At 42.5% G+C, this 26878-nt stretch overlaps 1 protein-coding gene across 6 annotated transcripts in view; it reads right to left on the bottom strand.

Moving 5' to 3' along the window:
* Positions 1-26878, bottom strand: part of neo1a (neogenin 1a) — a 179654-nt gene that overhangs the window by 9084 nt on the left and 143692 nt on the right. For 3 of the 6 annotated variants that reach the window (XM_083993545.1, XM_083993549.1, XM_083993550.1), the window contains exons 10-23: positions 24675-24823; positions 22865-23003; positions 22075-22124; positions 18017-18161; positions 15835-15945; positions 15531-15725; positions 13814-13909; positions 9355-9530; positions 4652-4790; positions 3053-3160; positions 2595-2789; positions 750-782; positions 436-501; positions 38-176 (exon numbers count right to left, since the gene is read on the bottom strand). In XM_083993545.1, coding sequence (XP_083849671.1) covers positions 38-176; positions 436-501; positions 750-782; positions 2595-2789; positions 3053-3160; positions 4652-4790; positions 9355-9530; positions 13814-13909; positions 15531-15725; positions 15835-15945; positions 18017-18161; positions 22075-22124; positions 22865-23003; positions 24675-24823 — 1741 coding nt within the window. The remainder of the gene's footprint in view (positions 1-37; positions 177-435; positions 502-749; positions 783-2594; positions 2790-3052; positions 3161-4651; positions 4791-9354; positions 9531-13813; positions 13910-15530; positions 15726-15834; positions 15946-18016; positions 18162-22074; positions 22125-22864; positions 23004-24674; positions 24824-26878) is intronic. The other 3 variants (XM_083993546.1, XM_083993547.1, XM_083993548.1) reach the window with 3 other exon arrangements.

Below are 26878 nucleotides of genomic sequence, written 5' to 3'. Positions count from 1 at the left end.
AGACAATAAAAGGTAAAGGTGTGACCGAGCCACTTACTTCTTCTGATGGGACGTGGTGCGTCTTGTGCACAGGAAGGCCCCCACCACCACCACTATGATGGTGAAGGCTCCCACTGAGATGATGATGATAATGACCAGGATGTGATTTTCACTGTTGCTTCCCACCCCTGATTTACCTCGAGAGGAGAAAGACTGGATTAGACTGGAGTTACATTTGTAAATCCGCTGGGCCGACACACTAACAAGCGTCACATCTAACTACAACAGAAATATGCAAATAAAAATCTAATTTAAATTCAAATTGCAGATTTAAAAATGCACTTGACAGAGACAAAATATGTAATTTTCATCCTTTTTAAATCCCAATAGCTCCAGACTGACAGTGTGGTAACTGAACAGGACAGTTAATAAACGCGGGTAGGAGGAAAATCTTACCAACTGTCCCAGTGTCCTGTGTATTTTGGCTGCCTGAAGGCCCCGGCTTCGGTAGAAGATTTGACGCTGATTAAAGACAGAAAAAATATGTTGTACTGAAACTGTCAAGTGTTTACATGGTGTCTTCTGCTCTCATATGTATGCCAAGCCTTTATGAGATACATCATTATCTGAAAATTTCTACAAACAAGCTGATTCTGCCAGTCATGCCGCCTGAGTTTTCATCAGCCCAGGAGATGGAAATCTTTTAGAAAAGAGAGACGCACGAGGTGCAGAGGCAGCAGTGAGAGATACAGTGTGGAAGGGCAGTTTACCTTGGTCATTAGCCATTTTGTCAGAGGACTCAGCTTTAACAGGCCAAAGGAGAGCAGGGAGGGAGAGACAATAAAAAGCAAAAAACAGGTTAGCTGAAAAGAGCAGCGAGGGAGACAGAAATAAAGCATGAGATGGGAATTGTGAGGAGGAGGAGGAGGAGGAGGAGGAGGAGAGGGGCAAAACTAGAAGAATGAAAAATAGTGAGAAAACCAAACAGCAAGAGTGAATCTCAGACACAGCCAAGCCGACATTAAGAGCAAAGCATCTATGTTAAAATGATGTCAGCTTCCTACAAAACCAGGACTAATATGTTATTTAACACCCTATGAGGAAGAAAATCCCTACAAATTATGTAATGTTGTGCAAAAAAACAAAAAACAAAACCAAAATAGGGTGCATGCAGCACCACCAGACTGAACCTAGCATGGCCTCTTCAGAGCACTGATCTGGGTGCAAATTTGCTGACTAGACTTTGCAGTAATTTGGTCATCCCAAAGCAATAATGGGAGCCTGGGAAACATGCTCTCAGCTCAGCAGAAGACTTTCTCACAGAGACCTCTAGAGGAAAATCTGTCTGAAGTGTTAATTGAAAAATATATTTAAGTCAGCACTGTCACATCATATGATTTGTTAAAAATTCAGGGAGAAATTATCCAAGGTGGGCAGCACGTTGTCAGGCACAATGGTGATGTGATGAGGTTTTAACTGTGCTTAAAGGGATAGTTCAACATTTTGGCAAATTGGCCTACTGCCATAATCCCTATAGTAATAGCAGCAGGTTCGTTACCTTTAATATTCGGTGCAAGCTATTTTCAGAACAGTGGAGCAGAGCTGCTCAGAGCTACGCTACGGAGGCTCATGGGATTTCTTGGTTTCCCTCATCAAACTCATCAAATACACAATCCAACAACTCCACAACGCTCTGGTGGACAAGTTGTGAGCTGCACATTCACCACGCTATGAGATAATAACACAACGTTACCAGACAGAGTTGTTTTAGAGGTAAATTCATGCAAAACAGCTGCTGCACGTTCCCGACGGGGACAGTTTTTCTGTAAACAGTCTCTATTTACCTTGAAAACAACTCCGTCTCATAACGTTGTGTTATTATCTCATAGCGTGGTGAATGTGCAGGTCACAACTTGTCCACCAGAGCGTTGTGGAGTTGTTGGATTGTGTATTTGATGAGTTTGATGAGGGAAACCAAGAAATCCCATTGGCCTCTGTAGCGTAGCTCTGAGCAGCTCGCGGCTCTGCTCCGCCATTCTAAAAAAAGCTTGCACCGACAATTAAAGGTAACGAACCTACTGCTATGACTATAGGGATTATGGCAATGGGCCAATTTGCCAAAATACTGAACTATCCCTTTAACCTTTTACCAGATCACCACTGTAAAATGAAGATCTTAGCTGTGATTTAACTGTTGTTTTGGATGCTTGAACACTAAATAACAACACAGACAGCAAGCCACAAACCCTCACATACAACTATCTAATAAAGCTGATGTCATGTATGATGTATAATACCAACAGTTATCTATTTTTACACCCGCCAGACACAGAGCATCACTATCATTTATCTGAAGTTGTGAACCCGACTCACAAAAATCCACTAAATCCAGTTTTGATTCTCCTCACAGAGCTTGTCTGAGCTGAAACTATTGTGATAAATATCTGTCTCTTCACCAGCTCATCTCCTACTGCATCATACATATGGAAGATGCAACATAAAACACAAAAAAAGGACCTTGAAATGTTTCACACTACTTCCTTTTATCATCAACCGGCCATTCGTGAAGATGCAATTTTCCAGTCCTGCTTTTGTGGCCCGTCGTGGAAACTTACTCTTTGGAGTGCGGAAATTCACAGCGTCAGACATGGGGCCCATGCCCTTTGAGTTTCGGGCCTGGATCTTGAAGTAGTAGGTGGTGTCCAGCGTCAGCTCCTGGATCTGGTGAGTCAGGCGGTTGCCCACCACCGGCTCAATGACCCAGTCGTGGACCTCGGCGTTGACATCTGTACTGTAGTAGATGATATAGCCTGCAGTAGAGAAGGTGAGGAAGACAGACACATTCTTTACATCTCAGAGGACGTAACGCTGCAAAATAAGACTCCAATGGAGATGGACATGGAGGTTCCTCTGACTGACTGATCGTGGATCAATTCTCCTTCTTAATGTGATTTCATTAGTCAGCGTTTGATAAGAGGGTTGCTACTATGACGTCTAAATGGTCACAATTCTAGACAGCGAGGCAGTTTCCTACTTTTACTCCATCCCAGAAACATCAGATTTTGAGATTTACCGGTGATCTTTCCATTGGCCTCAGAGGGAGGCTGCCAGTTGACGATGATGGTGCGAGGTTTGTTCTCTTTGCTCACCACAGTCACGTCCTTCGGGGAGGAGCTGGGAACTGTAGAGGTGGATTGAGACAGGACATTTGTTATGTTGACGAGAGGGGTCAAGGTGGTGCACGTTTAGTTTTCAACTCGTCAACACACGCTATTAACTTTTACTAGAATATATGAGCAAACTGTGTGTCTGCTTGTGCACCTAAGAACATATTTCATGCCCAAAGTGTTCCACTGCAAAGTAATCTATAGTTTGTTTCTTGTGTGTGTGTTTATGATCTTGTAGATACCATCCCCTTGAACACCTGTGACATAAACCCCTGGCTGTGCTGAAATGAAATCTGGCTTGTCTTTTTTCCTTATATACTGTATATACTGTATATATAAATATAAATATATATATATATATATATATATATATATATATATATATATATATATATATATATATATATATATATATATATATATATATATATATATACACAGTATATACACACATACATATATACATATATAAAAACAGCTAAAATGTCCCACAACAGTCCAAGTCAAGTAAATCTAAACTCAATAATCCACATGTACAGTAGAAGTGGATTCAAAGACAATTCGTTTTTGTTTTTTTATGTCAGATTTATCCTTATCTTTTAAGCATTTATGCCTTATAATAAAGTATGGGTCTGGACGCTCTCCAGCCTGCAGATTTAAGTATCCATTAGGTTCACAACACTGCAGGAATCATAAACAAATACACAGGGTATTGTAGATTTTCTATGCGGAATGAACTTTAGATTGCAATGGGTAGTTTTAACACTGATACATTCAATTTATACGATTGTGATTCAGCTGACTCGAGGGAGATGGTAATTATTTACTGTCCTCCCCCTGATACTGTGCAAAGCAAAAGGTAATAAAAGGTTGGGCCTATGGAAGATGAACAGAAAGAAAACAGAGAAGCAAGAAGCTACATTAAATGTGTTTTGTTCTATGATCTTGAAGCCATAAAAGGACCAGGTCTGGGTTTGTGGATCTATTGCTCTTAAGGTCAACACACCCAACCACCGGCCAAATCCAGGAGGAGGAAAAATGGTGCATTTCTTTTTATATAACATTATTCATGTCACAATCATTCATTTGTGTATTTAATTATAGATGGAAGGATGTTAGTCAAGAGCAGTGCTTAAATAATATTCCCCCATCATCAAATCTGTTCCAGGTTTGAAGTTAATGTAAGATCTATTGATATTTACATTCGTTTCAGTGTTTAGTTTCAACTGTTTATGCCACCTTGATTTTATACAGGAGTGACCTCTCCTCCAGTTGGGCTGTAGAAAGCAAAATAATAGTCTGAGCCAGCCAAAGGCTATTTACACTGGACGTGGTCTCTGTTTATGTCCTTGTTGCTTTGTACATTTAGGATAGAATACAATAGAACAACAAAAAGCCTTTATTGTCGTTGTAGAAAAGTATACAAGAGAATTTGGAGAGCTAAAAAACTAAACTAAATATATTGCACATATAGCAATGTTTTCTGTGTGTGTGCGCGCTCCTACTTGTCTCAAACGTTGTGCCCTGTGCAGTCATGCTCCACGTGCTGGTGCGGCGGCCTTTGGTCACCATGACAGAGAACTCGTACAGTGTGTTGGGCTTCAGACCCGTCACCATGTGGTTCAGGCTGGTGGTGTTGGCCATCTGGGCAAAAAGGCAAACACACACAGACACACACAACAAAACAAACAGGAATTCAGTGTATTGGCAAAAGACAAAAGCACTTGGTTATCCACCCTTTTAAACATGTTTACACTTTAAAGGAGACATATTCTGCCTTCTTTCCACAAATTAAAATAGTTCCCAGGTGTCTTAAAGACATGTCTGTGACAAGCTTTGGTCAAAATCCCCCAAGGATCAAACATCACAGCTCTTTTCATCCTCTCTAAACAGCCCTGTTCACAACGGCTGCTTTCAGTGCCTGTCCCTTTAAATGCAAATGAACCACTGCTTGCCCCGCCCCTTCTACTGGTACCAAGTAGGGGTGGGGTTATGCAAATTCAAATCCTAGTTACATCACTGGAAGACATCTGAGGGAACAGCTCATAAAACCACATGGCAAGACAAACTAAATATATGTTAAAGAGCCTTCAAAAAGTCATATTTCCATAATATGTCCCCTTTAATAATTACTATTTTTATTGATTAGATTATTTCGTTTCAGGGTATCAAATGCCTGAAAATGGAGACATTGTTATTTCATAAAACCTATGATGACACCATTGAATTTCTTGTTTTATCTGACTAACACTCCAAAACCTTAAATTATTCATTTTATTCTGAAACACAGACTCACAAAAAGAAAAGGGTAGCTGTTACAAATAAAATGCAAAACCTTATCCGACAGATTATTGTCTCTCTGGTTACTCAAAATGTTAGCAGATTTGGGTTATGTAACTATTTATCCAGCCTAAGAAGAGAGCTTTAGCCATGTAGGTGTTGCAGCCGCAGTGACGCAGGTCCACCGGTCTGCAACAGTCCTCCTATCTGCTGTATAAGGTTGCGTGCTATGACAAAAGTGCAGCGCTCCGGCGGGGGCTGTCAGAGCGAGGGCAGTGGGATAGGAAGAGAAAACACTGTGTTCTTTAGAAACATGCAGCCTGTTTGAGAGCAGTTGTCTCTTCAATAATGTACAAGCTTGTCTGGCTTCGCTGCGAGAGAGGACAGGACGGGAGGAAGAGTGGTGTTGGGGCGAAGGCAGCACTGTTGGTTAGACGGTATGCTAACATACTGTACATATACAGGACGGAGCTTCCAGAGCAGCACTGGAGAAGAGCCCTGAAACAGACTTGTTAATGTTCTGGATGGAGTTAATGGGAAGGAAACATAATGAGCCAGTGGAGTTCTTTAATTACTGTCACACTGTGTGTATCATCTCCTCTGGAAACGGGCTGAGCTGTACACCATGTTGCTGCGATTTGGAGGATTTGTTTTCTGTTTGCGACTTTGATGCAGATCATCATAATCGGACCACCTGTCCTATATTCGCCTTTCATTCTACTCTGATTAACAATTAATAAATAAATCTCTTTAGATTTTTTGGAAGAAAACAGGAGGTAGGAGTTTGGATGTCTAGGTCAACGACTGAGAAAGTGCTGAGTGTGAACATCCTGTACAAGATTCAGCTCCTCTCGCTCTGTGTGTGTGTGTGTGTGTGTGTGTGCCTTCTGAGTTAGCTGTATGAGGAATGCACTGTCAGATCTACACCCTCTTTTTCTAGTTCTCAGTTTGTCCTTTCCTCGTTGAATAATTTATCAGCCAACGCAGGCCTTTATCTGAGCTCTGCTCGGTCACAGGTTTGCACAAACGCATGCAACCATGAACACGCACATACACACACTTACACACTTACACACTTACACACTTACACAGTGTTTGGAGATAAGCAATCATCATAATTGAGCTGCAGAATTGAGCAAGAATTAGAAGCTGAACCTCAAACACCCTGTTTCAGGCTCGGCTGACTGTGACTCTCAACAAATATTTGAACTCTGTTTAATACATTACACTCAGGCAGATGGCTGCACAGTAACATTAGCTTTGCATTTGTATGACACCGATCACAGGCAAATCAGTGTAATACTCCGGTGTTGCACTTCATCATTTCCCCGATCGCCAACTCTGGGAAATTAGCCTTTTTTTTCAGGATAATAATAACTGCTCCAACAGACTTTCATTTACCACTAATCAGTTTTTATCACCGTTTCATTAATCCATCAAAAATGTTCATGTTTTACTTTCTCAGATGTGAGGATGTGTCTGTATCCCTGGAAATCACCTGTTGCTCCAATAGAACAAGCATCAGGAGAGCTGATGAGTGGAATAAGACTGATATTCAAGTCATAATCCAGGCTTTCATCAAGTCAAACTCCATTTTTCATCATATTTGCAAAAGGCATTTTCTCTGGAAGAAGAAAATCAATGTATCTCTGACCTCAGCCTCACTGTTCACTGCTCACGATCCTTGAGCTGGATCGCTGTCAGTAACATTTCCTGCTGCTGCTGCAGGCTAAACACAGAGTGGCTTTTACTGTGACACAGCCAGAGGAACAGCGTTAGTCACTGTGATTAGCACTGACAGCAGCGGCTCATCAAAAATGCAAAGCAAAACAAAGTGTTTTGTGTTTGTAACTGCTGCACAAGACAAAATGACTCTGTTTGGCTGCAGTGTAAACACACACGAGCTTCACCTCTGCTTGTAGCATTAAAGGCCACTTCCTGTTGCTCCTGTTAACTACTAAATGAACCGAGGTGTAAATCTTAAGGATTGTAACTTTAACAGATAGTGGAAAACACTACTGTGCAGTCATCAAGAGGCTTTAGCGTAATTCACTCCGCCGACGCCTTTATGGTTTAATTAAAGCACTAAACCCTACAGTTATAGACTGAGACGAGCTGACTCAGCCAATCACTGAGCTCTGCACCCAAACAACCTCTCATAGGACGGAAAAGGATGAATTAACTAACCACAAACACTAAGTCCGTGAATATCCAGCTGACGGACGACTGAGTGAGAACTTGTTCAGTAAATACTATTGACTTGATCCTTAAACTGTTACTAACACAATCTAAAATAATGTTGAAACAGTAAAAGAGAGGGAAAGGAAACTACTTCTCTTCATAGTGCATTGAAAGTGAAAATAAATAATTCCTTCGGTTTATAAGTACCAGAATTATGCCTCCACTGCTGTGGGAATACTTTAGTAAATACACGACCTGTCAAACGTTTTAGAGCACCTACATTTGTCCAGCGTTTATTGAAATTTAAGCTATTCAGTCCTTGTAAACAAACTATAAATGGTACAAAACAAAGTGGTGAAGTGCTCAAGGTAAAAAACAGTTTCAGTCACCAAAAACTGAAAAATCATTTAAATTTCAAAGAAAACATGGATGAAAACACTGGTTGACTTCCAGCTTTCCTACAACAAAAGGGTGCGAATGGAGCCTTTAAAGACAAAGCAAACAGTTCCTCAAGGCGATGATGGGTGATGATGTTGAAGCTGTACACTATGACGCACTGTTAGGATCACACCGTGCTACAGGAAGTAGTACGACACTGTGTGGAACTTCTGCAACAGCGGTTGGGATGAAGTTTCCGAACAGATTTGGCTGCAGACTGTAAGACTGAAGCTCCCATGGTTCCTTTTCTTTTCCCCTCGTTTATTTATTTATTTGTTTGGTTCTTTAATTCCAGAAACACTGAGGCATTATTTCATGTCTGTGTTTGGAGGGTTTTCTAAAACCTCTCTAATGTGTCCTGACGTGACACTGCTTTTTTTATTTTCAGCATCAATACATCAGACATCTGATGACTACTGCATGAAATGAAAGGATCAGCACCAAAGTTTGATCAGAGTGTAATCATTTGAGATGTACTTTACTGAATTACACTAAGTTGTAGTAAATATACTAGCTGTGGTTTAAAGTGCTGAGGAAATCTGGCATATGCAAGTGAGCTTCAGCACTCTGATTTGAAAATTAAACTGGGGGCCTCACGATTAAATCGGGGTGGGGGGGGGCACCCACCCACCCTAAAATCTGTGTGCCCCCGCAATGGTCATTTACCTGTGGTAATGTCAATCACTGTGTAAAGCTCTTTACCACTGCTTTATTCACTGTAAGGAGCTATAAGCACTAAATTCGGACTAAGGCTCGTAATGAACTCTTTACAGCAAACATCAGTGTTCTGTGTAGGAAATGAGTACAATGAGTTACAATGAGTTGTAAGATTGTTATTGTTCTCAGTTTCACCATTTAAGTAATGCTTGTTCTGGTTATTCTACATACATTGACTGTTACACAAAACACTGAGATGTTTGTACAGAGCTGTAACTACTGGGTAAGAGTACAAGATATTGACGCTCACTTTGAGAATTTATTGTGTTGCTGCTTATTCTGCTAAGATTTCTTATTTACAAGATAGAGTTGAATATTGATTGACTATAATTTAAATATTGACAAGCGGACAATGAAAAGGTCAGAGGCATCTTCCTTACAATGTGAAAGATTCAATGTAGCCAATAAAAGCAAGATGAAGACATACTGTAAACAGTGTGTGTAACTGTACAATATCAATATTCAAGAGAGCCCCCCCCCCCCAGATTCACTGTTGTTACCCCCTGTGCCCCCCCTACCCCTGCCAGACTACCCCTGGATGAAATGAGCCTTTTGAATCCAGCTCTTTTAATACTTTAACATGATATCTTACCTTGACTTTAGTGTTGGCAGGGATGTTGGTCTTCCATCGCACCGTGTAGTAGCGGTTATCTGTGATCTTTTGGTTCTTAGGCAGCGAGTTGTCGGCCCAGGTCACTTTGATGGTGTCGTGACTCAGCACGGAGGCTTGAACGCCCACGGGTGGCATCATGGGAGAGGGGTCTGGCACTGGGGTGTATGGAGCATGGAAGAGTTCGTACAGGTCAACATCGGGGTCTATGGGGTCTGGATATCGGGCAGGAAACCCATACGCATGCACAAATTAAAATGACCAAAATTAAAAACAAAGAGAAGCGTGGCGTGGGTTGGTCGGACAGTGAAGTCAAAACAGGATGCAGGGAGGGAAGAACAGGAGAAAATAAGGTTAATGAGTTAAAATGAAGGACAACGATGAGGGAGGAGGAGAAGGAGGAGGAAGATGACGGAGGTGCAACAAGGATGGGATTGGGAAGGGTGAAGAGAAAGAGAGAGAAGATTCTATTAGAAAAACAGACACTGACCTCTACAATAGGACGAATCTACAGACTCTGTTGTTATAGAAGCTACTGTACAGTATGTGGTGTTCTATCAATAGCTACTGTGGCTCTACACAGAGAGAGAAAGAGATACTCTATTCATAAGAGAAGACTACAGTCAATGGGAAAAGTATAGAGGAAAAGATAACCACGATCCTACAGCCCACTTTTCAAAACTTGCACATCAAGGTGTTGACCTCATCTTTTCACAACATCACAGCACTAAAATGTTTACATTGCAGATCTTTACAAGACATTGTATAGCAAATAAAAAAGGACAGTGAATGCACCGGGACAATTCTCCCACAGCAAGGAAATGTTGACAAGGTGCCATCGTGTCCTTGAAAACTGTGGAAACAATATAGTGGCTTAAAGTGAGAGAAACAGCAGGAAGGAGAGGAGGACATGGTGGTTGAATGTGTGTGTTGCTGAGTGCTGCCTCTGATCGGAGGCTCAGAAGCGTTTGGTGACGAGCTCGTGGTGAGAGGCAGCGCTCGATCTTTCCTGTTACCATACATTCCACTATCGCTTATTAGTCGGAGCTGAATAATGACGATCATGCAGCGCTCCTATAGGACAATCAGAACATGTAAACCTAATTATCCTTTTGGGAACAGCTGCAATTATTGCTTTGGACTGTATGCTGTGCATCTAGAACTGCTGCGCTGCATGTTCTAATTAGTAACAAACAATGTAGACTGTAAGTTATGTTATCTTTACTAATATGACTATAAGTGACTATGTAAGAGCTGATTGACAAGGGTTTTTTGTGTTTCTTTAATTGTATTGTTGTCTTGTCTTAATTCTATCCTTGACATTGACAATCATTGACCTGATAAAGAGCCAGTTGCTCGAAACACTGTCTCTTTCAATATATAGCGCTTGAATAAACATATTTTCTATTTTGGGAGAAGACAGTGTTGCGAGTTTTCTTTTTTTGTCTTGTCTTAATTGTAGGCATAGCAAAACAGTGTCCATACCCTTAAAATATCCTATGTATGCATCATTTTTATTAGGGCAGAGGATGTTGTTATGATGCTATGTAAAGCCCTTAGAGACAAGCTGTTTGTATAAATGGGCTATAAAAATAAAATTGCCTTGCCTATTAGGATATATGTTGTGATACATTTAATTTTCTAGAAAAAAAACATGTAAAACAACTATAGGAAAAGAAAAGTTTTTAGCTAATGATATAAGAAAAATTAACATATGATGTATATACATTCTGATGTAAGATTCTTACATCAGAATCTTATGTTAACTTGCTAAATATAGCACAAGTAATTAAAATCTTTAGTGGTCCATTAACATTGTACCTTTCTGTTCTGCATTAATCAGTGGATTTATTTAGTGGTAATCACTTTAAAGGTCTCCCCACACACAGCTCAGTCCAGCATTTGAATACAATAAATGGTACTTAGTATGTTGCATAGCAACGACCTGTTGCTTAACAATCTGTTTTTGTAAGAGCATCTGTGTGTTTGGCTTGCATGAAGAAGACTTGACTGTGTCTCTGTGTTAGATGCCTCTGTGTGTGTGTGTGTGTGTGTGTGTGTGGAGCCCAGGCTTCAACAAGCTGCCTCTGGGCAGCGTAGTGAAGGAGAAATGCTTCAAGATGGCTTCCTGGCCACTGGTTTCATCGCTCCTGCTTGTGTCCTCAGCTTGGATGCCATGAAAGAAAAAGCTCTGGTCAGTCACCCGCGATGACACTCCTCCTCCATCACCAGTGGGTCCTCTCCTCTCCTCTCCTCTTCTCCTCGCTCTATTTGACACCTCTTTGTACAGAGCTGCCCTCATTATATTCCCCAGACTGAGTCAGAGTGTCTGTGTGTGTGCATTTACGTGCATGATGGAGATCCAAGGATTCATGTGGTTGTGGAGAGGCACTGAGGTTTTTTTTTTCCAGAGTGGCACACAAGCTGCATTTCTTGACACAGCTTGGAAGAATATAGTCTCCAGTATTAACAAGCTGAATGCGCTGCAGCAGAGAGCTTGACTTGACTTTGTAACATTTTTACAGATCAGGGTAAAATCATTCATTTCCTGAATTTCAGTTAAGACATCAGAGTATTTTAACAGATACAACCTAGCTCTCTCTCAACCTAAGTTCACCAAGTTTTTCCTCAGTATTTTTTTTCTTTCTCAAAAGTAAAAAGTACTATGTAGGTCAGCTCGTCTTTTTAATCCCGACTTGAACAAACTGGCAGGAAGGGAACGCGCCCCCGAGGATTCAGCAGCAGCCGATGGTGGTGGGCTTTGGTTCTGCTTTGAGAGGAAACTTTTGGATCTGACGAAGGGTTGCCAAAGCCACCACAGGGGGTCTGCATGTGTGCAGCGTATGTGTGTGTGCGTGCGGAGAGGATGTGAGGAAGAGAGTTTCACAGAGAGAGAGAGAGAGTACAGTATGACAGTGCACGGGTGTATGTGCGCACTTAGACTGCCACCCCCCCTTGAAGCATGTTGACATGATTCATGTCATCCAGCATCCCCACCCCTCTCAAGCTTGGCGGAGCAATAGTTGCTGCTGCGGAGACAAACTGGAGTGATCAAGGCTGAGCGGGGAGGTGGGAGGCTGCGTGGCAGAGGAGGCGGGTGCAGCCCACATTCTGTGACACCCCAGGGAGCACGGTGCTGCTTGTCTTCTGACACTGTCACATAAACTGCGTGAACCCATCTCGCATTCAGTCTGACTGGCAGTGTTTCGTACTTTAAAGCACACTGGATCAGGGCTTAAGGTCTATATCTAATTGTTAACAGGGTTGTGATCTGAGGCTTAGAGAATTACGGGCTGTGTGGCTGGATTGTCCGGAGTCTTCCTGACAAATGCAACAAAGCTGTTTGATTCTGTTGCACAGAGATGGCAAGGACAGCTGTGTCACAGAGCCTGGCCCGACTAACTAGATTTATGAGGCCAATGCTGATATTAAACAAATAAAGTACAAATGTGATTTGGCCTGAAAGGGACAGCAACATTGCGGGCAAATGACTAAGCCGGGAACATTAGGCAGGAATTAAATCCATGTCACTATATTGTTTCTCTTGTTATGCGAATGCTGTGCCTCATTTTTTAGTCTTTTACGGCCAATGGTCTCATTATGTTGTGACTCACATGTAAAGAATGGCTTAAAAACACAGTAAGCTTCACATATAAAAATATCAACAAACATTTTTTATCTTAAAGGCGTTGCTTTGCAGGCGAGAAATAATTTATAGTCACTCTGGTGAAAAAACAGTGTTTAAATCACCTCAAACGCACAGCGTCTTTGACATCACTGTTGTACAATCTTGAACAAAGATATCAGCCCTCCTGCTGTTGGACTGAGCTGCATAACATATTATTTTTCCTGTGAATTGTTGGTTCAGTCTGGTAAAGTTTAGCAGCTGACAATCCAGTGTCTCTGCTTTTCCTCTACTGAATCTCTGCATCTGGCTTAAATATAGGACTGGATGTGCACTCATCTGCCTCTCTGAACCCAGAATATTCTGCAATAATATTTCAAGCGATCCTTTCTAATGAGGATATCTGCTCCATTAACATATGAGGAGCTTGTCCTCCATCATCTAATATCGGTGTAAGTGGTAATCTAGGGGCAAAATGTGAACATATAAAAGGAGACTGGAAGAGGAGAGTTAATTAGAGCAGTGAGACGCCCTGATGACACGTGATCTCTGTGGTAATTTGGAGTCCAGACACTATCCGTCTTTTATTGATTTCAGGATAGAGGGAGCAAAGATAAATGTCAGCTGAGGTCTTTTTTTATTTGGGTGAGTGACTACAGCTACACCACGTGAACACTGCATATCCCATAATACTGTGTGTGGTTTGCGCTTCACAGTTTTTCCCATAGAGGGATGAAGGAATCAACTTCATCCTTGGGAGAGATGCACTCTATTTTTAGGCAAGCATTGACACAGGTGGATTTAGATGATACATACCTGACTGTGGCCTGGTGATGGCGCTCTCATACACTGGAATCCCCTCGCCCACATTATTGTAGGCCTTCAGTGTGATCACATAGTGGGAGCTGGGGTCTGTGAGATAAAGACACAGAAAGCAGCGTGCGGATCAGAAGAGCAAGATAAACTGATGCGGCCATCTAATCAAGCCAAAACTCTCGAGACTCTCAGCTCATAATTGCAATATTAGCCACAGAGCGTATTTGAATACAATCGTCCCTCTCACTGTGATTGTAATGAAGGCTTCAATTATGCATATACAGATATTTGGCAACAATTCCTCTGCTAAATCTCCTCATTTCCTAAGATTATTTCTTTAACTCATAATCCACTTCCAGACCCCTTCCCGTGCCTTTGATTACTGGTGCGTCGCTGATGGCGATTATTTATGACATTGATAAAAAACCAATGACAGGATGTGAGCTACTGTAACGGACACAGTAGGACAAAAGTGGATTTTTGCATATAACAAAATCTGTAATGGTGTCGTCTTGCTTTGCAATGGGATCACCACTTCACACTGAAATAAGCGGCTTCCTTGAGTTATCTGAATACTCAGTTTCTTAAAGGAATAGTTCAACATTTTGGCAAATTGGTCCATTGCCATAATCCCAGTAGGTTCGTTACCTTTAATTGTCGGTGCAAGCTACACTACACTACAGAGGCTCATGGGATTTCTTGGTTTCCCTCATCAAACTCATCAAATACACAATCCAACAACTCCAAAACGCTCTGGTGGACAAGTTGTGACCTGCACATTCACCACGCTATGAGATAATAACACAACGTTACCAGACAGAATTGTTTTCGAGGCGAATAACGAGACTGCTTGCCGAAAAACTGCCCCTGACGGTAACATGCATAAAACAACTCTGTCTGGTAACGTTCCGTTATTATCTCATAGCGTGGTGAATGTGCAGGTCACAACTTGTCCACCAGAGCGTTGTGGAGTTGTTGGATTGTGTATTTGATGAGTTTGATGAGGGAAACCAAGAAATCTCATGAGCCTCCGTAGCGTAGCTCTGAGCAGCTCACGGCTCTGCTCCGCCGTTCTAAATAATAGCTTACATTGACAATTAAAGGTAACAAACATACTGCTATGACTAAAGGGATTATGGCAATGGGTCAATTTGCCAAAATGTTGAACTATCCCTTTAACGGCTGGACCGATCCCATGCAGAAAAATTACACTCGTTTAGAAGCAGAATCCATAAAGTATATGTGAATTCAAACGTTATGTTTCCTGTAGTCTGATGGGAGGAAATGTGATAATCACCAAAACAAATTTGCCTTATTCAAACATTATGGCCCTTAATTACCGTGTCCCCATTAGGCCAATCTGTGTAATTAGTGGCTCCGGCCTGTGGTGGAGAAGATCTCATTAATTCTCTGAATCTTACTATGACCTACAGATGAGTCGCTCCATCGTGTTTCTGTGTATGTTTCCTCGTAAGTAATTAAAATGCTTTTATAATTGTATAATAACTTCATTAGAATAGTGTATAAGGCGTCAGGTTGAACCACTTTATGTGATAAAACTGTGGTGTTTTAAATGAGGACATGATTAATGAGTCCCACAGGTCATGTCAACATTAGACTTTTGGTATTCAACCACCTGGGACGCTCCGATGTAATGATGTCAAGTCATCCTATCAGAGGCAGTCAAAGCAGATCAGCCAGAGTGGTTTGTTCTTACCGAGGTTCTCAATAGTGTAGTAGCGCTGCTTGTAGTCCACCTTGATGGTCTGGGCGTGGGGACTGCCAATGCCGTAGCCGATGGTGTAACCGCGCACCACGATGTCCTGGTTCTCCGGCGGCGTCCAGCTCACCACGATGCTGTTGACCAGCGGCCGGACATGGAGAGAGCTGGGCTGGTCTGGTACTCGGGATTCTGGTGATGAAAACGCAGGTCAAAAACATAAAAAAAAACATGAGCTGCAGTTTGTCATTTTCAGTGGGACAACCTGTTGCAAAAACAGGAGATATGGATCTGATTTTACCGTCCAGGTCGCTCTCAAACGTCTCTGCCGTGGTCCACTCGGTGGCCGGTCCGGTGCCGTTCACCGTCACAGCCGACACACGGAAAGAGTACTCCGTCCCACGCTCCAGACCTGGATTGACAACATATGCAGCTTTAGATCCAAATCTAAGATTGTGCTGTGGCTAAAACTGAATCTCAAGCAGCATTAAAAAAAAAAAAAAAAACTCTTATTATAACTTCACACTCTTTCTCAGGCTTGAATTGACTGGTGCTTCCACTTGGCTGGTCAAGTGGGGCTCCAAAACACAATAAATATTTTGAAAGCGTAGACATTCTAAACAGACACCCAACACCGCTGTGAGAAAATCTTTAAGTCAAGTTTTCTGTGGTGCAATTAATTCTCTTCCACTCAAAATCATAAAAGTGATTCCTTTTTTTTTGGTGAAAATTTATTTGCAGCTACCACAAAAAGTGCAACACTCCAGGGCTGAAAAGAGAGAAAACTTCTGGAGTCTGGATTTGTTCATATTTGAAGCCGCGGCTGCTTCAAGAAAAGAGCCGTTTCACTGCTGGGTGCCAGCTTTGCTATTCAGAAAAGAGAGGGAATGCCTGCTGACAAATGATGTGTTGCTGTATTAATTTGCTGTAGAAAAAAAAATTTCATCATCGTCACATTGTCCCATTTGCACGCTACATGCTAATCCTGTAGTCTTTTCTCTCTGTACCCCCTATTCTGGGCCGCCCTTGGGGGTTGGCTTCTGAAGACTGCCTAACCATCCGTGCCTCCAAGGCTACAACATCTCCTTCTAAACGCTTTTGAACCAACAAACACTCCTCTGTTTCACCCCCCAGAATGTTCTAAAAAATCAACTTTTAAGTGTGTATTCTCTTTGATGCGGCGCGCAGCATGAGGCCGGGGCCACTTGAAAGTTGCTGAGACAACATCTAATATTAATCACCATTGCTGTGTGTCTGTGTGGTGATATTGTGCATACTTTGGTGGTAGTGTTGGATAATGCTAGGGTACAGTAAAGCATGTAACCCCACCTCGGAGTATTTAGAGGAAAATCTAGACGTTGATTAAATAAACAGACGTTGCTGCGCTAAACTCTGAACAACAGCTCGGCATGTCAGAAATATATGTGACAAGATGAAATGGAGTCTGAAAGCATGAAAGCTTTTATGTTGGAATAATCTGGACACATCTGAAGCTTCAAGAGGGAACATGAGGGTTCCAACAAAAAAAGAGATCTGTCATCTTAAGAATCGTGTTCAAATATTTGCAGCAGGAGACTGGAGTCTTTGGTCCTGGACGTAATGCTGCAAGGGGTTGAGCTGAGGTTTTGAGTCAAGGAGCACAAATTACTATTTGCCATCACCACTTCTACAGCCCTGCTCACCCTGAACAGAGTGGACAGCTGTCAACTTGAGTGTGAACACACCTCGAGACACTTGAGGACAGCGTCACACAGGCTGCAATCACAGGGAGGCCTTTAATATTTGTAATATAACTAGGGTAACCTATTCACTCTTCTTTATTCCATCCTCTTCTCTGCCTTGCCACTTTTCTTTTTCCATTTATCCACCCTGAGTGCAAACAGTGACAATCTTTTTCCTCTTTGCAGCCACAAGCTGAAGATATTACAAATGTTTTCTCTTCTTTCCTGCAGCCGCCAGAATTCACCGTCCGTAACTTCTTCTAACCGTCTTTACCTCACTTATCCCATGCAGGCTTTGCGAGGCCCGGGCCCCATCTTGGCTCGCACTGTTTGAGGTCCACACTCTATCACAGGGAGTCAAACTTTACCCCAAATATGAGAGGCGACGGGAAATTCCACCATAAATGTTGACTCGAGATGCATTTAAAATGAATTTGAATTCCTTGTGTGACCCGTGGTCGGCTTTCTGCTGGATCTCCATCTAGTCACAGAAACTGGATGTACAATGCTAGGTATGGAAACTAAAGCTCTACAGCTTCTACACTAAAAGTTGCACCATATTCACACCCACCTGCAGGAGATCAACGGAAAAGCCTTTCTGAGAAAACTGCAATGGAAGACAACATAGCTAACTCCGTCACAAAATTAGTAGTGGAGCTTAATGAACACCTCAGGCTGATGATGCAGCAGGTATCATACTGCACTTTCATTCTGAAATTGGCTATTAAATCCAGAGCTAACTGCGAGATCACAGTCCATTACCATCAATGAGCTTGCTAAGCTGGGTGCCTCCCGTGGTCTCGGCCGCCTCGCTCCTCCTGGGTCCTTTCCGATATCGGATCTTGTAGCCTGTGATCTCCCCGTTCTGGGCGTTAAGGGCTGGGGGCTGCCAGCGAAGCATGATGCTCTGGAGAAGAAGAGTCACATGAGACAAAACATCACATTTTAGCACGTGGGATTGTGTGTTCTCGGTCCTGTTGAGGTGACTTCGTGGAACGGTAGGTAGCATCCAGAGGTGTATTAAGTAAAAGTACAAATACCATAACTGACAATGACTTTGGTAAAAGTCTTCAAGTAGCTCACATTAAATGTACATAAGTATCAAAAGTATCTTGTGAAAAAATATACTCAAGTATCAAAAGTACAAGTACAAAGTATTTTTATAGTACGCATAAAAAAAAAAGCAAAACAACCAATAATAGTTCTCCCCTTGTCTCTTTGTTTCACTTTCAGGTGAATGAAGTAGATGTGGTTGAAACAAAGAAACACCTGAGTAAACATGTAGAGTGATGGTGTCTGCCTGAGAACATGATTAGAAATAAAGCCTCTGTCGGCCTGACAACACAACACAGTCCCTCCTGTACTAACGTCTTCCATGTCTTCCTCCAGAGTACCGCACGACACGTTGTTCTTCTCGATCTCTCGGACATCCCCATTCCAGATAATACTTTCATCCTTTCTATTTTCATTTGTAACGAGTAATGAGGTGGAAAACGTCAAAGTAACGGAGTAAAAGTATATATTTTAACTTTTAAATGTAGGAGATTTAAAAAAAACTCAGCAAAGTACAGATCCTCAAAAAAAACTCAGCAAAGTACAGATCCTCAAAAAAAAGTAGTGTAACAAAGTACATCTACTTGGTTACTATCGTTTCCTGGAGAAGTTGTGTTTACATGACTCTGTGGGTTTACTGTTGTGTCCTGCAGGGACGCCGTCTTCCCTGTCCCTGTCCCTGTCCCTGTCCCAGTCCCAGTCCCAGTCCCAGTCCCTGTCCCAGTCCCTGTCCCAGTCCCTGTCCCTGTCCCAGTCCCAGTCCCAGTCCCAGTCCCTGTCCCTGTCCCTGTCCCTGTCCCTGTCCCTGTCCCTGTCCCAGTCCCTGTCCCAGTCCCTGTCCCAGTCCCTGTCCCTGTCCCTGTCCCTGTCCCAGTCCCAGTCCCAGTCCCTGTCCCTGTCCCTGTCCCTGTCCCAGTCCCAGTCCCTGTCCCAGTCCCTGTCCCTGTCCCTGTCCCAGTCCCAGTCCCAGTCCCAGTCCCAGTCCCTGTCCCTGTCCCTGTCCCTGTCCCTGTCCCTGTCCCAGTCCCTGTCCCAGTCCCTGTCCCAGTCCCTGTCCCTCCCCTCACCCCTCTGAGAGTGGCTGACGCAGTGCAGATTGACGTGTTAGGAAAAACAAACAGATTAATTATAGAAGGAGGTTTCCTGATGAGTTGGGTGTGGTGAACACGCGGTGTGTACATGTAGGTTTGTGTGTGTGTGTGTGTGTGTGTGTGGTCAGCCAGAGAGATGAATGTGGGACTTTTTGCTGGCGGGCCTGTGTTGCACTGTTGTGGGATTCATGCATCTGAATTTTTGCGTGTGTGTTTAAAGAGATAGGTTGGGGGTAGCTCAGCGTGGGAGAGGAGTTAATTAACGCTTCCCCACTGTCACACTGAGACACAAAAGCGTGAACACAGGGCACACACACACACACACACACACACACACACACACACACACACACACACACACACACACATTCCTCCCCGGCCGAGTTGGAGGAATTGCACAAATTAAATTTGTGTTAAGTGTGTTCAATTATTTCCATTTTTTCTTATTACACTATCAGCTGCAGCTTGCTATGTTGTGTTGATTCTCTCCCTTATTTTCCCTCAACAGGATAACCTGTTTAATTGACTTTTGGCAAATCACAAGGGGAAGTGTGAAAGCCAGATGCCAAAAGAAAAAAAAAGATCACATAACCATGACTTTCAAGTATTCTTCCAGGTAAAAAGATGCGAGGTTCTGCTTGACGAGGCCCAAAGAGAGGGCTGGATATGAAGCGCATGTTAATGAGTTATCTTTCAGGTTCTATTTGGCTGGGCACATCACGTCAGCTAATTACATAAATGCTTTGTATCTATAAACTGACATGATGGTTGTTTACATTCAGAATTTAACACAATGGCAACAGAGACAGAAAAAATATGACTAATTTTAATAATTTTAAAGGGATAGTTCAACATTTTTGTTTGCCATAATCTCTATAGTCTAAGGAGTAGGTTCGTTACCTTTAATTGTCGGCTTAGGGTTAGAGCGGGTTGCAAGCTATTTTTAGAATTTTTTTTGATGAGGGAAACCAAGAAATCCCATGAGCCTCCGTAGCGTAGGTCTGAGCAGCTCGCGGCTCTGCTCTGCTGTTCTAAAAATAGCTTGCACTGATAATTGAAGGTAACAAGCCTACTCCTAAAACTATTGGGATTATAATGGGCCAATTTGCCAAAACGTTGAACTATCCCTTTAAGGAATAAAAGATGTCAGTTTTGCAGGTTTAAATTGGTTTGTCTAACTGGGGAGGGACAGCTCAGCTGGATGTACACTATCCATTCAGAAAACAATCCTGTCCTTTCCACAGAGCGAACCGTCTTTATTTTACTTTTAACATTAGCATCAGGTTTTTATTTTTTTTGCTTCTCTGCAAATCTCTGCTGAGTATCCCTCAGCATGGGTGGCCAGTTCTCACTCAAGCTGGGAGTGTGTGATAGGATTTCCTATCAGTTTTTCTTTTTTTTTCTCCCCGGTCTGCTTTGACAGTTCTCTCTCACTCGGCATCGACCAGCAAAGGGCTAAAAATGCTGTCTGCTGCTTTCATAGTCTGCAGGCACCCTGAGGTTTTCCGTATCTCCTTCTCTTTCGGTGCTCTCTGTTTGCACTTGCTGTCTCATGTGTCATGAGTGAGAAACAGCTTTTGTAAAAAAAAAATTAAATCCATCATCTGGGTGGAAATATACAATAAATAGGCCTACAGCTCTCTGTTTGAAGATCAAATGGGCGAAAAGATAGGCAGCCGAGACTGGTTTCCTGTTTAATCAGAGGCCTGTTGCGTAGCCTGCATCCACCTCATGGTGCAGTTCCTACACTACGTTCAATGTAATAAATCTGACTTAACGACAACATTTAAAGAGTGAGACACAGCAGGAGTCGCTGCATGTGAGGAATTTGAAAGTTATTTCTCATCCAAAGAAAAATCAAAGCTTGATAAAACAAATTTCACTTTCTTACATATCCTGTCAGCTAAAAGAACATGTCAAATAATCAATCAATCAATGATAAAGTGGCTGTTAGAAGGGTAGATTTACATCATAGTAACTCAATAAGCAACAATATGAACATTTAGATACAAGAAGACATCTATAAAGATAATTGGGATAATTTAGTTGAGTTTAAATTTTCAGGTATGAGTAACTTGACATCTAAAAAAACAAAAACTTCTCAAAACAGACCTCGGCTGCTTTTCTCTGGATGCCTACACGTCTTTTCACCTGTAAACCAGCTAATCAATGCTTCCTCGGATAGCCTGACCGACACCTCAACTCCCTTTGAATCATTTCTAGCATGCCAGTGTCTCCCAGGATAATGTTTTTTCACATCCATTTTAGATTTGAGCTTCGGGCTACTTTGCCGGATCCTGTGGAGATAGAGAGTTATTCAGAGGCTAAAACCTTGTGACAGGAGAGTCTCCTGGCGATGAGAGGATCGATGAAGGTTCACACACCCTCTTAACCAGCCGGGGCTGCAGGCGTCTGACGCAGCTAATCACACAGAGAAACAGCAGTGTCCTGGTTTGCAGCCTATGGATCTGTTCACCTGTTTGTCTGCATGAGCGTTTGTGTATTTGGTGAAGCGGCCACATACTCTGTACACCAGTCCAGTGAGTTTAGCTGTGTCTGTTGTTTCCCTGCTGCAGCTGAGAAAGTGTGTGAAACCAACATGGCTGCCTTTAGGCCCCAGAGGAAGATAAAAAATGCTGACCGGGTTCAGGTTCAGTTATGGCATTTAAAACTTACCTTTGAGTTCTGAACCTCCACTGTGAGGTTTTGTGGTGGGCCGCTTGGGACTGTGGAGCACAAGAAAACACACACTTTGTTCAGCATAAAGCAAAACAGACAGATGTGATAGAAGAGTTGAAGCAGTTAGTCAATTATAGCAGATCCTTCTGTAGTTGCACCTAACTGTTTGAATTTACAGGATCTTTTTGACTAATCTTGTAAATTCAATTGTTATTTGTATTCTATTTGTTTGTTTTTTTGTCTATGATTAAGTCACATTAATCATAGACATGAATGACATTGAAACTGTATGTGCTGCAATTTTTGGCCAGGTCTCTCTTGCAATAGAGATCTTTGATCTCAATGGGACAAACCTGGTTAAATAAAGGTTATAATAATATAGCTATTTACACTTGGGTGCATATAGCAATAGAACATATGGTAGAGACAAGCACCTATATGTTTGTAGCTACGGTAACTATACTTTTTGCACCTGTGGGGAATCACCAATGTGGCTGTTTATGCAGTATGGGAGAAGGCAACAACCAGGAGTGTGTTTTTAACTCTAATTATAATCTTTTCTTTAACCTAACCAAATTTATTTCTGTGCTTACCCAAGCTGTGATTGGAAATTAAATATGTAATAATAATAAAAAGGGTTCTAAAACAAGTAAAAAATGCTGCTGAACAATGTGTGCTGCCCAGTGTAAAACAAGGAGGCACTGGGTGTGAACAGCAGTTTCCATTAGGTTGCACATAGGTAATGACTTCAGTCAATAATGTTCAATGTCTTCATGAACCAACTGACCATCAGACAGGGTGCGGACTATGATGTCCTCAGTGGAGACGCCTGGACCGTGCTTGTTGTTGGCCACCACACGGAAACTGTATTCAGTGTTCTTCTTCAGCCCAGTCATGGTGTGGGACTGAGCATCTATGTCAACGTCCTGAAAGACAATGAGGGAAGAAGAGAGACATTTACAAGACACTTGCTTTACCTTCTAAAACTGACTGCAAATACCTACGATTGTCTGCAACTCAGATTTTAAAATTGTCAGGTAGAAAATTATGTTTTTTTTCTTCTCATCAATAAGTAACATTTTATTATGTGAAGACAGGATGACAATGGAATAAATCATACAAAGCTTATATGTATATGGTGAATGTGTTATTCTTGAAAATATCATCTACAAAATAAGGTCAAACAGATCTGGAGTATTTCTCTGCTGACAGTTGTTTGATAAGTTTAGCGATGGAAGTAAAACGCTGTAAATAAAAACTTCCAATAGATTAACAGCTCTGCCGAATCCCTTATACGTATGTGGCACAGCTTCAAAAAATGACGCCTACTTTCATCAATTCATCACACTAACATTTCAGTTGGTAAAAATGTCATCTTCCACTGAGACACAAATTATGCCTTCTGTGATTACGACTTTTTGCTTTACAAATTGGCCACGCTGGCCCATGTCCAATTTGCATTCAGCTCTTCGCTTGTGACATTTTGAGTGAAAAGAGGAGATTTCGCGAGTCTAACGTGAATCTAATCTTGCTTCCAGAGCCGTCCAATCGCAACCATTGAACTCCGGTCAGATGATTGGCTCTGACCTGATCACCCTTGAAGAGAAGCTCTCCCTGACTTTCTCCCCGTCCTTTAATATTTCATGTCGTCTCTGCACTGTGTCTCTCTAACTTCATCTCACTTCTGTCCCTTTACTTCACCTCTTCTTTCTCTTTTCATCCCTCCCTTCATCTCCCCCGTTCTCCACCTCATCTCTGGCTTTCTTCTCCGGGGAGCTGAGGCATCATTACTCAGTGCGCTGGCTGACGTTTCATCCATTATCATATTAAAGGGTTTTTAATGCCTCACTGGCTTGCACACTGTTACTGCCGCGGCTGACTCAATATCTAAGCAGCTAGATTTCACTCTTGTGACAGAGTTAGACCTGCAGAGAAGAACTGGGTGAATCATATCTGGTTTCTCTTTACACAATATGTGTTTTTGTGTCAGATGTGTGATCAAGAGTGCAGCTAAAGACCGGGACAAAGAGTCCTTTGGTGAATGACTAGGAAATTCTTACCTCATCACAATTTACATTAGACTATGCAGTCATACACTTTTAATCTAATGGACCCAGCAAAATCAAGCGTCAGCTGCATACACCACCTCTCCTTTTTGACTGCAGTAATGGCATTAGCTGTATGTTTCTGTCCAAACTCTACATTTACGCTAAGTGCATTAAATGAAATGTCAGTAAAAAGGCAAAACACATAAAAAAACAGCAGTGACTGCATGTGATCGTGGCTGTCAGTCAAGACGCACCAGCTAACTCTAACTCCATTCATATTCAAGACAGTGAAAGTATAAAATACAGTTGTTTAAGATTGTGTGTGGTGTTTTTAATCAGAATTTTATAAATAATAATAACTAGTTAAAAAAATATTTTTATCAATAATTTTTTTAATCAATTATTAGACATTTCAGGTGACCCCATTTGAATACCAGGCGACCCCACGTGGGGTCCCGACCCCAAGGTTGAAATTACCGAATTAGTGGATTATTCTACTACTGATGAATAAAGCTGAGTGACTGCAGATGTTCTACAGCGACACCCTACCTCTTCAATGCCGACACTTTTGTCGGTGTAGTACAACTTGTAGGTGAGGATCTCTCCGTTGCCGGTGAGCGGCTTGTCCCAGCTCAGAGCGACAGACGTGGGCGTGTTGGACACAGCCTGCAGGTTGGGAGCAGGACCGGGCACTTGGACTGGTGACAAAACACAGCAGAGGGAAAAAAATTTAGAAGCCTTTAAAATTGGAGCACTTTTGAACTTAACTCATGTTCAGAGTTTCGCTGCCAACAAACTCGTCTACTTTAGCCACATGTCCTTTCATGACAAACAAACTGGAGGCGTGCCTCCTCAAAAACATCACGGTGCCATCCTTTGCATTCCAGCAGCATCTGCTTTTAGCTTATAGTGGGCATGGCTGACAGTTTATTTCACTGTGTTTGGTTAGTCAAGATAGGAGGCAGGATTAGGCAGAGAGTGTATTACAGTGTGTCTGTGCATCAGCTTTATACTATGGTTGCTAGGCAGCTCTATTTTGGTGAGATAAGCGCAGCAGGGCAGATATGTCCATCTTGAATGCTTAGTAATAGTATCTGAAATTAAATGCTTACATAAACACATGTGGCACTGTGTTTGGAGAGAAGATTATCTAACAGCTTATAAAAACTAACAAATGAGAACATAAGCATAAATGTGTGTGTATATATACTGTGTAAATATGAGTTTAGGTGAGCTTGTCCGGTTACTTTATACCACCTGACATTAGACTATGGATAAATAGGGCTATAATTCCTACACTGTTCAACATGATGCAAATGTAAACACACTCAAATCCAAGCTGGCAGACAGCAATTTACCCACTAAGTAAACATTTCATTTTATATTATGCTGGAGGTCCAAGCTACCGTGATAAAATATGCATCATTACCCTAATAATTTGTGACTCCACTGTACACAGAGCTCTCTTGTGTCAGCACGTATATGGACAGTGATTTCCTGTAGTGTCTGTGCTGTGCCACATTGGATTTAAAATGAGACTGCGAGGTTGAAGTGCTGGCTGTCAGACACAGATCTATGTCTTGTGCTGCACACATCTTGTGAGCTTTAGCTGCAGGTGTTCCTGACAGAACAGGAGAAGCTCCCATTTGTCAGCGCACATGGATGTTGGAAGTGTGCGTCTCCTGAGTTTCTGTGTGTGTCGGTGTGTGTGTGTCCAGGTGTATTAAGCACTCTCTCTGAGGAGACGAGATGCGGGTCAGCCCCGGTGAGCACACGCCTGGCGCTCAGACGCGGGTCAACAGTTTAAGCTCCAATTCGTAGCATGTTCTTACACTAAAAGTGCACGCCACGCGACAGAGATATAGTGCACGGGTACAGCCCGCCTTCGCCGCTATCCCCATGGGTGGCTCGGCTCCTGCTGGCAGGCATTAAGGTGTACTGTGTGTATTTGTGTGTGTGTGTGTGTGTGTGTGTTGTTCTGTCTGCCCTCCAACCAAGGACACGGGTGGAGGAACAGCAGCTGACCTAGAAAAGCACAGTGACGGAGCTGTAGCTGAGCCAAGGAGGTGAAGGGACGGTGGGGAAACCCCCTTCACAGCACTTTCAACAACACAGAGAGATTTGGAGGAGCAGCCACGGGGAAGCTCGCACACCTGAACACAAAGACACACCACTTCACCCCCCCCCCCCCTCCTCTCAATGACTCTTATGTGTCCTCCAGTCAAAATAATGTAGTGAACTTGTGTGAGTGTAGCAGCATCTCTGTACAGGCTGGATGAGGGGAAACATTTTTAAAAGGAATACTAATGTCAGACATTCCTCGCTGGAGTAGGCAGGGCTTAGAGCAGCTACACACACAGACACACACACACACTCACACTCACAAAACACAGAGGGCTTACGGTACATGTTGGGGAGTAAACAAGAAGGGGCTTAGAAGAAAACGCTGCCTTTCTCTGCTCTGCTGTTGGGTGGTCCGACTAACGCTCAGCACTAAATAGCCTCCTCTATGTGTGTGTGTGTGTTTGTGTGTGTTCGGGGGGCGGGGCTCTGTTTGAAGTGAGCGTTCGCTGTATGCGAGTGAATATTTGTTTGCGTGAATGTTTATTTGCACATTTGCGCGCTCCTTCTGAGTGCATCCTGTTTGCCTCAGTGTGCGAGTGTCGAGCACATTTCCAACAAACTGGCTGGAGATCGCTTTTATGTTTGTGTGTCTTGTTTACTGTGCGCGTATAAAGTCGTGTGCGTGTGTG

The sequence above is a fragment of the Trachurus trachurus genome (assembly GCF_905171665.1).
Source record: "Trachurus trachurus genome assembly, chromosome: 3".
NCBI lineage: Eukaryota > Metazoa > Chordata > Actinopteri > Carangiformes > Carangidae > Trachurus > Trachurus trachurus.
The sequence above is the reverse complement of the archived record's forward strand: the minus strand, read 5'-3'. Positions and strand labels throughout refer to the sequence as shown.